Source organism: Pelecanus crispus, chromosome 3, assembly GCF_030463565.1.
Source record: "Pelecanus crispus isolate bPelCri1 chromosome 3, bPelCri1.pri, whole genome shotgun sequence".
In the NCBI taxonomy this organism is placed as follows: Eukaryota; Metazoa; Chordata; class Aves; order Pelecaniformes; family Pelecanidae; genus Pelecanus; species Pelecanus crispus.
In genome coordinates this window covers 26180878-26194484 of record NC_134645.1, presented here as the reverse complement: position 1 = coordinate 26194484, position 13607 = coordinate 26180878, and the positions used below count along the sequence as shown (strand labels likewise).

The 13607-nt window shown below is 47.8% G+C and overlaps 1 protein-coding gene across 1 annotated transcript; it reads right to left on the bottom strand.

Moving 5' to 3' along the window:
- Nucleotides 1-949: 949 nt before the first annotated feature.
- DSTN (destrin, actin depolymerizing factor) lies at nucleotides 950-13041 on the bottom strand. The gene is made up of 4 exons (XM_075707550.1): nucleotides 13010-13041; nucleotides 3858-4165; nucleotides 3545-3621; nucleotides 950-2338 (listed from the first exon to the last, which is right to left on the bottom strand). Exons 1-4 carry the CDS (start codon nucleotides 13010-13012, stop codon nucleotides 2229-2231), a joined length of 498 nt encoding a protein of 165 aa, XP_075563665.1. The 5' UTR covers nucleotides 13013-13041; the 3' UTR covers nucleotides 950-2228.
- Nucleotides 13042-13607: the final 566 nt, after the last annotated feature.

Genomic DNA, 13607 nt, shown 5'->3' with positions numbered 1-13607 from the left:
AGGAGCTTTTTATGGGGATGATTACCCACTTGGACGAGCTCAGGGTTGACTGAAACACAGGCTAAAAGCACCTGCAGAAACGAGGCCAGTATGCTTTTCTCCAAATCAGAAAGCTTCGCTCTGGTGGATCTCTTTGCATCAGAGAACCTTGTGCTCCCAACCCTGTGACCTGCCTGGGTGCCAAGTTAGAGCAAGCAGTCAGTGCCTGCCTTTAATTAAAGGTTTTAACCATGCAGCGTGGCCGGAGAGGGCGCATGCTGAGTTAGGTAATGGACCATTATTTCCCTGGCCCCGCAGATAAACCAGCACAGCACACTGCTCTGCTGAGGAGCTGCAGGGACAGTACAGCTTCCTGTCCCTGCACATCTGGCAAGAGTTTGCAGAGCAAGGGGCAGCTGGTAACTGCCTGGGCTTCATGTGGCTGTCCAGAGAAAGCTCTCTCAGTTCTTACAGGGAACACAGCACAAAATAACCAACACATGCTGGGTTTCTCCCACTCAGAATGCAAATACCAGATGTTTCCCAGGAAGCTCCCCAACCCATGGAAATCAGGGTCCAAAGCCTAAAAGAGACCAGGTGCTGTTAGGGAGCTAGAACCTGCTGCAGGCCAGCACTCCATCAGCTGTGAGAGGGGTGCAGGGCCAAGGAGGGCAGCACATTTTGCAGAAGGGTGAACCCGCTTTCCACTCCCCTCCAACTCCCTCCGCCTCCACCAGCTCTTCTTTCCAGCCTGTTTCCCCCATCCTTTCTCCCTCCTGAGCAGCACAGGTCAGTAGCTGCGGAAGGTGTACCAGCTCCCCGAGCGCCCAGCTTATGTGGGGCTCTGGTGTGCTCAGCCAGCAGCGCCAGCCCCACCGCAGGATGGCTAATCCAGAGGCTGGAGAGGAATCAGTCACTGACCCAGGGGAGGGAAACCCCATTTATTTAGGCTATTTGAATTTGGCACACACAGAACATATCACAGTAACGCACTGGAGGCTAAGGGGTTTGGTTTGGGTTTTTTTTTTTTTTTCTTCTTTTTCTCTACAGACATACAGGAAAACTCTATGCAACTTCCATGTACACATTACACAAAGGAAACAGCTTTAATCAACCACTGGTGAAACATGGAAGCTTTTAAGATCTCTGTAGCTGGCACAGGAATGTTCTCTACCCCCCATACAAAAGGCATTTCAGGTCAAACTTTCTAGTAGGTGATATTTCCATGCATTTCTACAGAATTAAAGAAGCTAACAGACGAAAAGCCCAGATCAAGCCATATTAGTCAGGCTGATTGGTTCTACTAAGTTAAAATCAATAGTAACTATGGACAAATGGACCAAGAGACCAAAGACTGGGGCTGAGAATACCACTTTTTAAGATGTGGTTCCTTCTCATTGTACTACCCATAACTGGAGAGCTCTAATATAAGAATCCACATTTGTAAAAGCCTCAGAAGCATCTGATCTGCTAGTAAGTGTGTATTAGTGAAACTAAGGTAGTTCTAAATTAAACTATGTCAACAGAAAAGCAATTTTTATAGAACCACTCAGTCTGGAAGAGACCTCAAGACACTTCATAACAAGAAAATTGAACCTGCAGAACAAGTGAACCTTTAAATATTATTACTGCACAGTGAGTTTACAAGAGAGTAGATTAGGTCTATTTCTCCAGAAAAGTGTCTATTTTATCTCTATTTAACTTCAGAATTAGCCTTTATTAGTACTGCTCTGCAACTGCAAGCACTAAGAATTTAACCCAGTTTTGGTGCCAACAGGTTGCTTTAGCCTAACTTTAACTACAGGTTTTAAGTTTTGTATTAAACTGTTACAGGGAAAAAAATTTTGAGTTTGGCAATTTGGCCAGTAGCCTCAAAAAGACTGACTGAATTTTGCTTGTTACAATTTAAAAAAGTAAGAACAGGAACCAGATTGTTCTCACCTCCCCGCTACTTTCATCCCATGATACACTGCTGCATTGGAACAAAATTTTTTTGGAGACCTTTAGTGTTAATCCATTGGGGACAGTATTGGGCTGGAAAACCAATGCAAATATTAATACACCAAGATAAATCCTTAGATTTGATTTATTTAGGGTCATTTGTACACAGGAGCTACAACTTCAAAATCTACTTTATTCTACAAGACAGCTTCCCTACAGTTAGTGAAACCCTTGCCTAGAATGGCTGCTTTACATAAATGATATATTAAAACATGGAATGCTTGTAGAGTTGTGGCACTGTATGACATCTACACAGGACTTCCTTCAAAAGCTACGACTAGGGAGCCTCCTAGCTTCTCAGCAATGCAAGCTCGGTTGAGGTCCTCTGGCCCATTTGCTTGGCATTCATGCTTTATGCCTAAAAAAAGAGGCAAAACACTCAATAACGCACTATTTCAACATGCTAGTAATCAAAGAAGCATACTTGGTAGTAATATTAGCAGAGGCAATTGGTCACTCAAGCAGATAAGTCCTGCCTTACCTTAGGAATTTGGATGTTTTTCCCCTGATATGTCACAGGAGACACCTGGCTACACACCAACTATCAACGTAGAAATACCAGGGAGAAAGTTTTCACTAGATCAGTGTTCAGACTGTTAGCCTTTTCATTGCAGACTATCATACAAGTTAATCTCATTTCTAGTGCTACCCTGGATATGGCAGCTGAGGATACTAACGCGCAAGCACACTAAGATGGCTGACTCAGCTCCTGCTGGCTCTGGAGAGGTGGGTGAAAGAATTGGTGGTAATTTGAGATGTAGAGACTAGAAAGACTTTGCTGGTCTAAGGAATTAACAGTGGTTTCTTTTTTTTGGAGGGTGGGGAGCCCAACCCAAGCTTGTCTTATGTAGGGAGAAGCAGTAAAATCACAGGACTGCTTTTTTTTTTTTTTTCCATCTTCCAGATGTGCAGCACACAACAGTCTCCCTGGCTAGTTCCAGTCCACTGGCAAGTTGTCCTGTGAAGGCCAGTACTGCTGCACACTGCAAGACTGTGGCCCAGCACAGCATGAGGAACTGAAGAGGGGCGGGGGCAGTGCTATCTGGCTACAAGCCGTCATAACGACTGACTTAGCATGAAATTTCTGAATGCTGCAGCAAGGTATTTACTCCTTGGTTAATGGTGCCTGACAGGCTAAACAGAACTCAGCTACTCCACTTGGGAGATGCGATGCCTTTTGCAATGAGTAATCACAACCGCATCTCTAAATCAAATTAATTGTTAATTACTACTACTACAGCACAGTAAGTTTGAGATTGTGTATTTCAACAGACACATGGCTAAAAGTCCTCTGTCACAGAGGCAGCTCTGCACAGTACTGCTAGTGTCACACGTTGCAAAGCCTGCTCTTGTCCTGAGCACAGTTCTAGGGCCTCTAAAATTCAGAGTCAGACAAGTTTTAGGCAGAGCTCATTTTAGCTCTGTCACAGGGCATTTCACCTGCCAAGTTCTCATCTCTCACTAGTATCTCAAAAAAAAAAAAGTCAATTAGCCAATGGTTAAGCCTCGCTGTGTAAGCATTTAGGGGCACAGCACAGATAGGAGTGTTAGCTGTATTACATACCTTGAAACTTCTTTTTGATTGCATCCTTGGAGCTTGCGTAGATCATCTTACTTTTGAGAGGTGCTTGTTCTGGTGCCCTAGTGGGACACACCAAAAAAAGTGCAATTAGTGACATTTATTATCTAGCATAGACAGAAGCAGTGTCCTACCGATTATGAACAACTGAAACGTCTCATGGCTCAGAATACAGGCATCAGGCTGTCCGGCTCACTTTAAGCCTGCCATCTTGCCAGCCTGGGCAATACAAATGCTCAGAGACCTCACCCACAGTGCTTGGACTGCATGTTAGGAATGAGTTGGGAAGATGGCTTACCACAAGAAAAACATCAGCTCTTCTTTTTTGGATTCCTTGGTCTCGAAGCTTGCATCATACAAGGCATAACGGCAATCCTTCTCAGGAAGCATCTGCACAAAGTGCTTGAAAGGGTCGGTAACTGTCACACCGACATCTCCCACCAGAATCTCTTTGCCTTCTTCCACAATAATGCACTTTTTGTCTGGACTGAGGCAGAAGATGACAGCCTTCTTCCTCTTCTTAATTTCCTCAGGCGTAGAGCACTTCCGCACTTTCATGTCATAGAAGATACGGCATACCTCATCGGCAACTTGTACTCCAGATGCCTGCAAAGACAAGAGCAAAGACCTTCAGGATTACCACCACAAATTTTCAGGACCACATTACCGCATTGCCTTAAATCCGAGGCTAGAAGACAACCGATATGGGCAACAGTCACCAGCAGCCTGAGAGTCTTGTCAGAAACGGCTGCAGACCCTCTTTTTCCAAGCCAAGTAAAGAATCCGGAGTCTCGATGCTGCCCACAGCCAGCTGCCAAACCAAAAGTATTCCGAAGAAGGCACAACCCTACTTATATTAGAACATTGTTTTGGGGTAGTTTTACACGCATGTCCTTCCCTTGTCCTCAGAGATTCAGTTGTGGCAGACTCTTTGGCATTAGAGCAGCTTAGTTTTGTTACCCATTTCAGACTGGCTAGACAATCAAGTCCATGAGGATCTTCTGTTCAAAGTTTCCTAGCCATTTCTAGCATGCTTGCCAGCAGCTTTAGGAACAGAGGTAAAACATGGCCAGATTCCATGCTTGTCACATGGATTGTTTAGAGATCAAGAGAGATGTAGTGGGGTACTAGGACTGTAGTGGTATAGTTTTTAGCTGAACAAGCCACCTTTCAGAAGCTGCTCTGAATTCAGTGTTTTGAAGGGAGAACTTGCAAGTCTAACAGTTAAAGCATCTACTTCCCAGCAGTTCCTCCATCAGTTTTTAAAGCAAGCTGCATTTTCAACTTCCCCCCCCCCGCCGTCGAAGTCTGATGGGAAATTCTAGTTACTTAGTGGTATCCCCCTGTGCTAGCTGTAATAGGAGATGCAGATGTAGCATTACCAATCTAATGTTAAAGGCAGCTGCACAGAATAAAGAGGACAAGACCTAGCAAGAATGACAAGAGGCTGAACTGCATTTTCAGCCTGCTGCTTTTTTCAGAACAAGACCAAAAAAAAAAAAAAGAAAAAAGAAAAAAGAAAAGAAGAGAGGTGGCAGGGTAGAAGCATTTGTATCTGAATTTTGTTCTCAGAGTGCAGCGAAGTTGGAGAGCTTAAAAGCAACTGTGCAACAGCAAATACTGCAAATATGGGGAGCCATACTGGCCAGCGGACACTCCTGGAAGGCCATCATGACCAGAGCAGTAGAGACCAAATTGAAGCCTGTCCAACACTCATCTATCTGTTCAAAGTGCTGCATGCAGCGTAAACAGTGAGATTCCTTTCTAATACTGCTTCTTCCCACACTAGTTTTTGGTCTTCCAAATTCAAATGACATTATCCTCAGGTATTCCAATTCTTATCTCGGAAGGAAAATCACCCTCCTCCCTCTATGTAAACTGCCACACGTCACTGTTACAAGCACAGTCAGCAGTACTAAACAGTCAGGTAAAGCATCATGTGAGATATACCAGCTGAAAAAGGCTGAAGGTTGTTCTTGATTTTGTTTGTCCTTAAGCTCAGCCCCAAAACATGTGCTTGATGGATCCATTTCGTGGGGGACATTGTACCTTCTCAGTGGAAATGTTCTAAAGAAACAGCAGGGTTCAGCGGCAAAACCAGGGAAATCAGTAGTGAAGGTGAACTGCTTAGTGCTAACTTTCAAGCCAGCTGGCCTTGAGAGATGGTTACTGATCGGACAACTGCTTAAGGTGTATTTTTTTTTAAAGGTTTGACCAATGCCTACCATGCAGGACCTTGGATGAGCCTGGATTCTCCCTTTCCTACCAACATCTCTCCTTCTGTAACTTCTAGCAGCTGGCATAGCTTTGCTAATTTGGTGAAGAGCGGTGGCACAGCTGGCAGAATCTATTACCATGGAGTTTGGCATCTAGATCCCCCAAGCACTGGTCATGCAAAATCAGGTCAATCTCATACAGCAGTGAACCTGAGACAGAAGCTTTTCTCTAGCATGGAGAACAGTGCTCTTCAGGGGTTTACTCAGCTATAAGGGGACTTTCCTCAAGATTTACAATGCATGGCTTGTCTATTAGAGGTAATCTATCCTGAATCCCTTGCATTTACTTTGGGATAGGGGAACAGGGAGTTAAGTTACCATGCTTCAGCTGCCTGGCAGCCAGCCAGGCCAGCCATTCTGCGTATCTTCAATAAGACAAGGAAATTAAGTGAAGAAAGCCTATTCCAGGATAAATTCGAGCAAAAGTGCAAACATCAGCTCAAAATGACTCATTCCTATGTCACCTCCTCCATACAGAGGAGAGACTGCACTTTGTCTGAGTGGGGTTGAGAACTAACGAGGAATAAAGGTCTTTCTCCTCCCATCCCTATGGTTGGTGTAGGCAAGAGCTCTTTGGGAAGACTCTAAATAACACAAGGTTGCCCTGATAAAGCAAACAGTCCAGTGACTAGAACTATTGCATCATTCACTAAGGACAAATCCACAGTGAACTCAAGGCAACCTTTTCCTCCCCTGAGGTCTGTCTTCTAACTAATGGCACCTCAGTAGCTGACAGCAGGTGTTAAGACTCATTTTTTAGTCAAAAACTCTCAAGATTCTAAGTAGAAAATGCTTAGAAAGCCTGAACTAGCATGGGAATGAGTCTAGTAATCACATAAAACTGGGTCATGTCACCTAGCTCTACCTTTGTCAATTCTTGATCTTTGCTCCAAGACCACAACAACTAATTCCCCTGCACCAATTCCTGTTGCCAAGAAGTTAACTTTGACAGAAGAGATTAATGCTTAGCAGAGAGCCAGAAGCAAGGTGGAGCAAAAGAGCTGCAGGTTGATGCAAACTGTGCAGTCAAGGGCATACGCTTGTGCTACTGCACAGCCAGAAACACGTCTCCAAGTTGGGAGACAAGTTGTTTCCTTATAAAGAAACTGAGCACTGCTGGCAAGTCAGTTCAGATTCCAAAAATGTTGAGAGTATTCAGTCTGAAAACTCAAAATTCACTGTTAATCTGCAGCTGATAACTGGGACTGACCAGAAGCTAAAGGCACAACAGTAAGAACTGGATTTTTTAACTTTCCAAAGCAAAAGGCCATTAGGAGCTGGTGCTACTCCTTTTCACAGCTGCTGTACAACTCCTGAATTCATCACACAGGCTGACATGAGCAGCCATTATATTGCTAGGGACAATGCAGATTTGTTCCATCTGAGAAAACCCTATAGCTGTGTCACAGTATGGGTTGAAATGAACCTATAAACTCCTGGCGCAACTAACTACTTCCAAAAAGAGGATCTACTTTTATAACTGTAGGACTCCCCCTTCAACCCTGGGCTTGTACCAGCCATGACTGTCTTTGTAAACATACTTAAAGAGGAAAAAAGCCCCAAACCCTAGGCAGCTTTTATTATAAGTTGGTTGCAACCATTCTGTGTAGGGCAGCAACAGGATGACTGTTAAAAGCACTGGAACAAGGAGAAATGCCACACTCATAAATACATGTCCTCAATCGACATTTTAACTGTGTGTCTGCTGATTTGTCCAGAAGAATAGCTGGTGAGAAGCCTCCACACCGCCAGTAATGACAGAATAAACGTTTATTTGTTAGTCTGCATTTTCTCTTTGGCCCAGTATCGTTCTGCTCAGAGGATTCAATACAGCACATTCATTATTATTTTGTGCATTCTGGCTTGCACGCTGCAGGGCTACGACAGCTAGCCTGGTTCTGTTCCTTTTTCAGTACAAAAGCAGTTATCCAACTCTGGACTGGTACATTTGTGGCTGTTCATTGGGCAGTACATGTTGCAGGTACTTGTGAGATATATGACCATTAGCTGGTGACATTTTGTTGCAGGGGACAGATAAACCCTGTAACACTGGCAACACCAACTTAAAACCATTCCCAGCACACAACTCAGGAGAGAAGACTGCATTCAAGTAGCCAGCCTGTTTCTATAGGTGTCAAAGACCTTAACTGCAGGGCCTGTTAACCTCACTGAAACAAGGCAGCAGCAAGGAGGCAAGCCACCTAATTATCAGGGACGAAGATGACACCAGTACAACACATTCAGGGAGACATTGGGGCAGGCAAGAATGGACAGAGTAAGTTTCTCTGAGGTAATCAGCAAAAATGAGTTCTCCCCCAGTACCTCCATGCAACTATTGCAAAGGCAGCGTGTCTTGCGGGCAGCGTTGCCTCGTACATTATTCTGGAGCACTTATACCAGTATCCCCATTGTATTTTCATATAGACTGCTGTAGGCGCATGAGGTAATGGTTGCATTAAATGCCTTGTCAGCATGCGCTGCAGTAACACAGTGGCTCTTATTCCCTACACAAAGCCATCGTTCCTGCCTTAAGTGCAAAGCACTGCAGAAGTCTTGTGAGAGCAGAATGCCGTCCCTACACAGGGCAGCCCAAAGAGAGAGCCTTCTGTCTAGCAGGCTTCCAACTGCAAGAGCCGTCCCCAGCTGCCTCCACTAATAGTTTCCAACATTTTGCCTCCATCACTAAGTACTCTACAACTGAAATTAAATCTAAATAGGGGAAGATTGAAGAATAATCCAAAGCTTTCTCAAGAAAATACTCATATACAGAAACCCACCTCAGGAGTGAGACACACGCCAGATGCCTGATAAACTGGATTTGTAGCAAGCCTGCACTGAAATGCAACTTTGACACAATGAAATTTGCCTCCCTCTTTTGTTAGGAAGCACTGTGAACTCCAGTATTTTCCTTGAATATTTAAAATATTTTATCCAAGAAAAGTCTTTGTTCCCTCCTCAACTGTAAGACAGCCAAGAAGACTTTAAACTAATGACTTAGTTTGCCTCAAGACAAGTTTGAAAGTCTAAATTTGCTTTTAAGTATTGACAATTTTACAGCACGGGTTTTCTTTCCCGTGATCAGAACCTAAGAGCCCTCCATAGTGGTGCATGTGTCGTCTACAGAGACATTTTAAGAAGCAGTTCTTGACTTGTTTTGTTTGGGAACCATGCACACGCATTGTGTACACCAGTGTGGACTATCCACAGCTACTCAAGTGGAAACTTCTCCTTCTTGGAAAAGCATCATCAATTTTTCCAGAATTTGACACCAAGAACTTATTAAAGTATGCCTTGTTCCATTGCAAAGGTAGCGATTCGAGAACACTGTGCTCCCATGTTTGCTAGTCACATTACTGCTGTATATTTGGTTTTCAGTTTCTTCAGCAAGCACCTTGTTTCCCCCGTGCTTGGCATACCATCCCTCCTATCTACCTTCAAAATCCCCTGCCACTGCCAGAACTGCCTGTGTAACCATGTGGTATTTGCATGTGACTCAGTAATGTGTCATAGTACATCTCTGCGACAAATATTTTTTCAATTAAACCTATTGCCACCCGACTGTTCTGGGACAGCAGCCTTCACAAAGCTGTCCCTTACACTGCCATGCAATACCCTAGGACATCATCAGCACTGAGATCTCGAAGGGAAAGGTAAGCCAAGTTAGTTGTGAGAGCACCTAGTAGATATGGAAGGTCACATAGCCTGGCTGCAGCTAACAGACTGGGAGAAGATTTTGCCAAATCACCTTTTCAGGGGCCTGTCAGCTATGGCCGACAAGCCGACTGAAAACTTGGGTAGTTAAAAATACAAGAATCTTAAATATTGCTTTGCTTTTAATCTGTTATCTGAGCACTCAAGAAAACCCATCCGATATTACCACCCCCACTTTACAGAGTAGGAAATGAGGCAATGCATGGAGTGACTAGTTTACCTTCACCCCAAAAACCAGCTTCACCCCAAAGACCAGCACCACTGTGAGAACACCAGTGACTTCAAGCCCCAGTAGGCCCATGTCCTCTGCTGCCTACAGCCCGACAGACAGACACCTCCATTTATACCAGGCAGCCTATGCATCTGAAACTCCGAAGCTTCAGTTCAGATCTGAAGCATGATAGGAAACATAACTAACTGCCTTTTTACTGCTGTTGTGTAAGAGGCCATTATTTGCACACCATAAACCAGCAAGAAGTGCAGTTATTTGCATATCACTTGTAGGCAGATCTTGCCAGCTAGACTCAAGTGGTTTTTATTTTGCATTATGTGGTCTCTTTTTTGGGGGGGGGGAGGAGTCAAAACTCTATTCAGCTTTTTTTCCGTGCCAGTAAGAAAGGTTATTGACTAGACAAGGAGAGATGAGTAAGAAAGCAATTATTAAAAAAAAAGGCAGAAAAATAGTCTCCCCTGAATTCCTGGAGGTCATTTCCTCAGCCTTCAGCCAAAGAGGAAATCATCAACTTCTCCAAGCTGCCATTAAGTTCACTCCTGATATAATTATCAAGGTAGGTTGAACAAGCAATACTCGCAAAAGGCAATCCCAGCAATACTGCTGAAAAACAGGAACCGTGGTAGCCAGTAGCAGGGCAGAAGTTTTGAGCAGTACTCATTCCTGTGTTGAAATGCATGGTTTTAAGGTAATGCGGGTGTAAGTTGGTATGCAACAGGACTCTTGCAGGCAAGCAAAGCTTCTTAGAAACACATGCAGCACAGAAATCTGCTGTTATGAGCCCAAGCGTCTCTAAGAATTTTCTCGTGGCCCTCCAGGCACCTACAGCAACGTAAAGCTTAAACCTCACCCTTAAAAACAGGCTTTGAAGGCCTGCTCTGGGCACCCCAGTACTGGTTACTGAGGCATCCTTCCTGGAGATTGCTGTGAATACTGAACAGTCAGGGGAGCAAAAGACAGCTTTACATGCAAGTTCTGGCTGTCTGCTGGCTTTCCCTCATGAGATCGCTTAGGTCAGCCCTTGCTCCCAGCAGGAGCCTCTTGATAGCGATATTCTGACAAGGCAAGTAGGAACACGCCAGACACCCACACTATCAATTGTCAGGAGGCTGTCATCTTGTATACGAGGCATATGTACCTTGTAATTACACATATTTGGGAATAATACTGAGTAACAACCAAGAAAAATAATTTGCGCGGTCCTCCAAAGACCATGGACGCATTTAAACCAGTAGCAAAGAAACTGAACCTTGTGGCAATCAGATAATCCAATGCTCTTTTGATACCAAATGATGCCCTCCTGCTGGCATTACTGTACTTTGCCAGAAGGCCTACACTCTTCTTTGCCCAAAAGCAAGTCCATTTGCAGTAACTGGAAAGCATCTTAAAAAAAAAAAAAAAAAACCAAACAAAAAACCACCACCCAGATCCTGTTCCAAAAAGGAGATCACTATGAGAAATACTAGTTTTAACTGACTGGGGAATTCTCTAGTTCTGAAGCAAGATGAAGCCTGACACAGCGAGTAGTCATTCTAAACTAGGTTTGCGTACTGCAGAGGTGGTAGCTAGCTTGTTCAGACAAGCCTATTTTAAACAAGAGCTGCAAGTCTCGTCAGACATTTAGCAGCTTCCTCTGCAACTCCCATTAGCTCTGCTCCAAGCTGCAGACCAGCCATAGATGCTTCAACTCGGGTGTTATAGGAAGCAGGGAGATTGGTAGCACATCTTGTCTGCCAGGTCTATACAGACTAGAAGTTTATTTACTGGATATACCACATGTTCAAGAAACATAATGGTGAATACCACGGGAACCCCTCTACTAAAGGCAAATAACCTAAGCAAGTGCGTCAAAACACCCAAATGTTTGTTGCTGGACAAGTGTTTGTGCATGACTCAAGCAAAAATGGGACAGCAGCTAAAACTGTATGAGCGAATAATTCAAGTGAATTTGTCTGCCTCAATAGCCTGAGTTAAAAGGGGCTGAAAAGTTTTAGTGTAGGCAAACCAACAGAAAACGAACCACCATGATGCATAATAGCTGTTTGGTCTATTCCGCCACATTTATGAAAGGAGTCCCCCGGCATTTTTTTGCAAGGCAGAGAAAACAGGCAAGTCAGCGGGTACGTTTAATACATTTCTCCGTTTCCTCTGTTTCCAGCGTTACATCTCAGATATAATGCTTCCAGCATTACAACCTCTTGCACAGAGAAGCAAGACAAAAATCTCCCGAGCCTTGTGGCAAGTACCTGAAAATTTAAGCTTCTTTGAGCAGTCGCTGCAAAACCGTGTTTGTCACGACCAGCGTTTTTCCTTCCCCTCTTTTGTCTGCTACCAGGACTGCTGACTCCAGCCGGGCCCGATTAAGGGCGGCCTGGCCCCCAGAGGCTGCGTACCGGGGACGGCGGAGCGGGGCCCCGGCTGGCGGGAGGACGGGTGCTCGCCTCTGCTGCCCCGCTCCGCCGAGGAACCGCCGCCGTTTTCTAGGCCAGGCCCGAAACCCCTCGGCTTTGGGGAAGATGGCTCCCGCGCGGGGCCGGCCGTCGGGGCGGATGCGGCTGAGGCCGCGCTTCCTCCCGAGCGGGGCAGCCCCCCGGCCCCCGGGGCAGGCGGCCGCCCCCCCCCCCCCCCGCCATGGCCTTGCTGCCAGGCGGCCACCCACTCCCCGCGCAGCCCCCCGCGTGGGGGGACCCCGCCCCCACGGCCGCGCCCTGCGGCACAGGGAGGGGCCACGCATCGCCCCACGGCGGCCGCCGCCGCCGCCTCCCCCCCTGCTCTTCCCGCCTCGTTCCCTCTCCTCACCGCCTCCCCCCCCCCCAGGCGAAATGGACGCGCCCGCCCCTAGCGCCCGCGTGCGGCGCTGAACGTACCATCGCCTCGCGGGGGGAGGACGAAGGGGAAAGGACAGTTCCATCGCTTCGGGGGGGGCGGGGGGGAGTAACTTTCCGCCGCCTCATGGCGCGATGGGGGGAGGGGAAAGGATCCGCCGCCTCAAGTTCAAAGGCGAAAAGACCGGGGGGGGGGGGGGGGAGGGGAGGGGAGGGAAGACGGAAAGGGGGGCGCGATACGGTCGTGCCGCCGGGCACGGCGGCGGCGCCGGCCGGAGCGCAGGCCGGGATGCGGCGGGCGGTACCCGCCGCCCCCCTCCCCCCTTTCCCCGGGGATGAAGGCGAGGGAGGGGGGGAGGGGGAGAAGCGTAACGGCCCGCGCCCCCGGCGGCGCCCGGCTCCCTACCATGGTGTCGGCGGGGCGCGGCGGGCGGCGGAGCGCGGTGCGGCGGCAGCTGCTCCCCTCGGATGCTGGGCGCGGCGCGGGCTCCGGCAGCAGGAAGGGAAGCGGCGAGGGCGCGAGCCGGGCGGAAACGCTGTCGACGTCACGGCCGCCGTGCCCGGAGGAGGAAGCGGTTGCTATGGTGGGAGCCCCGCGTGGCAACGCCCCGGACCCCTCCTCCTCCTCCCCCCCACCCCCCCCCGGCTCCGCGCGCACGCGCGTGCCCGCCCGCACCCGGGGGGAGGGGGAACCCACGCACCCACAGCCCCCCCCCCCCACCCCCGCCTGGCTGAGGGGGTGGGCTGCCCAATCACGGGGGGAGCCGCCGGGTGATTGACGGCGGTCGGGCGCCGGCCGGCCAATGGTTGGCGGCCCCTCTGCGAAGCGGGGCGGGATTACCTGCCCCAAGGTGTGCGCTGGGAGAGGGCGGGGAGGCGCTGAGGGGGGAGCCGGGGGGGCTGAGGGAGGCCTGAGGGGCAGGGCGGCTGGGGGCTGCCGGGGGGGGGGCGGAAAGAGGATTGGGGCCGTGGGGGAGATGACGGGGACTGAGGCAGTCGTGAGG

Bases quoted from the DNA above. Each gene is read 5' to 3' on its own strand.
- DSTN (XM_075707550.1), bottom strand. The intron at 3,622-3,857 runs GTAAGCCATCTT...GTGTCCCACTAG, and splicing joins GAGCTGATGTTTTTCTTGTG to GGCACCAGAACAAGCACCTC. The intron at 2,339-3,544 runs GTATGTAATACA...CTCTTTTTTTAG, and splicing joins AATCAAAAAGAAGTTTCAAG to GCATAAAGCATGAATGCCAA.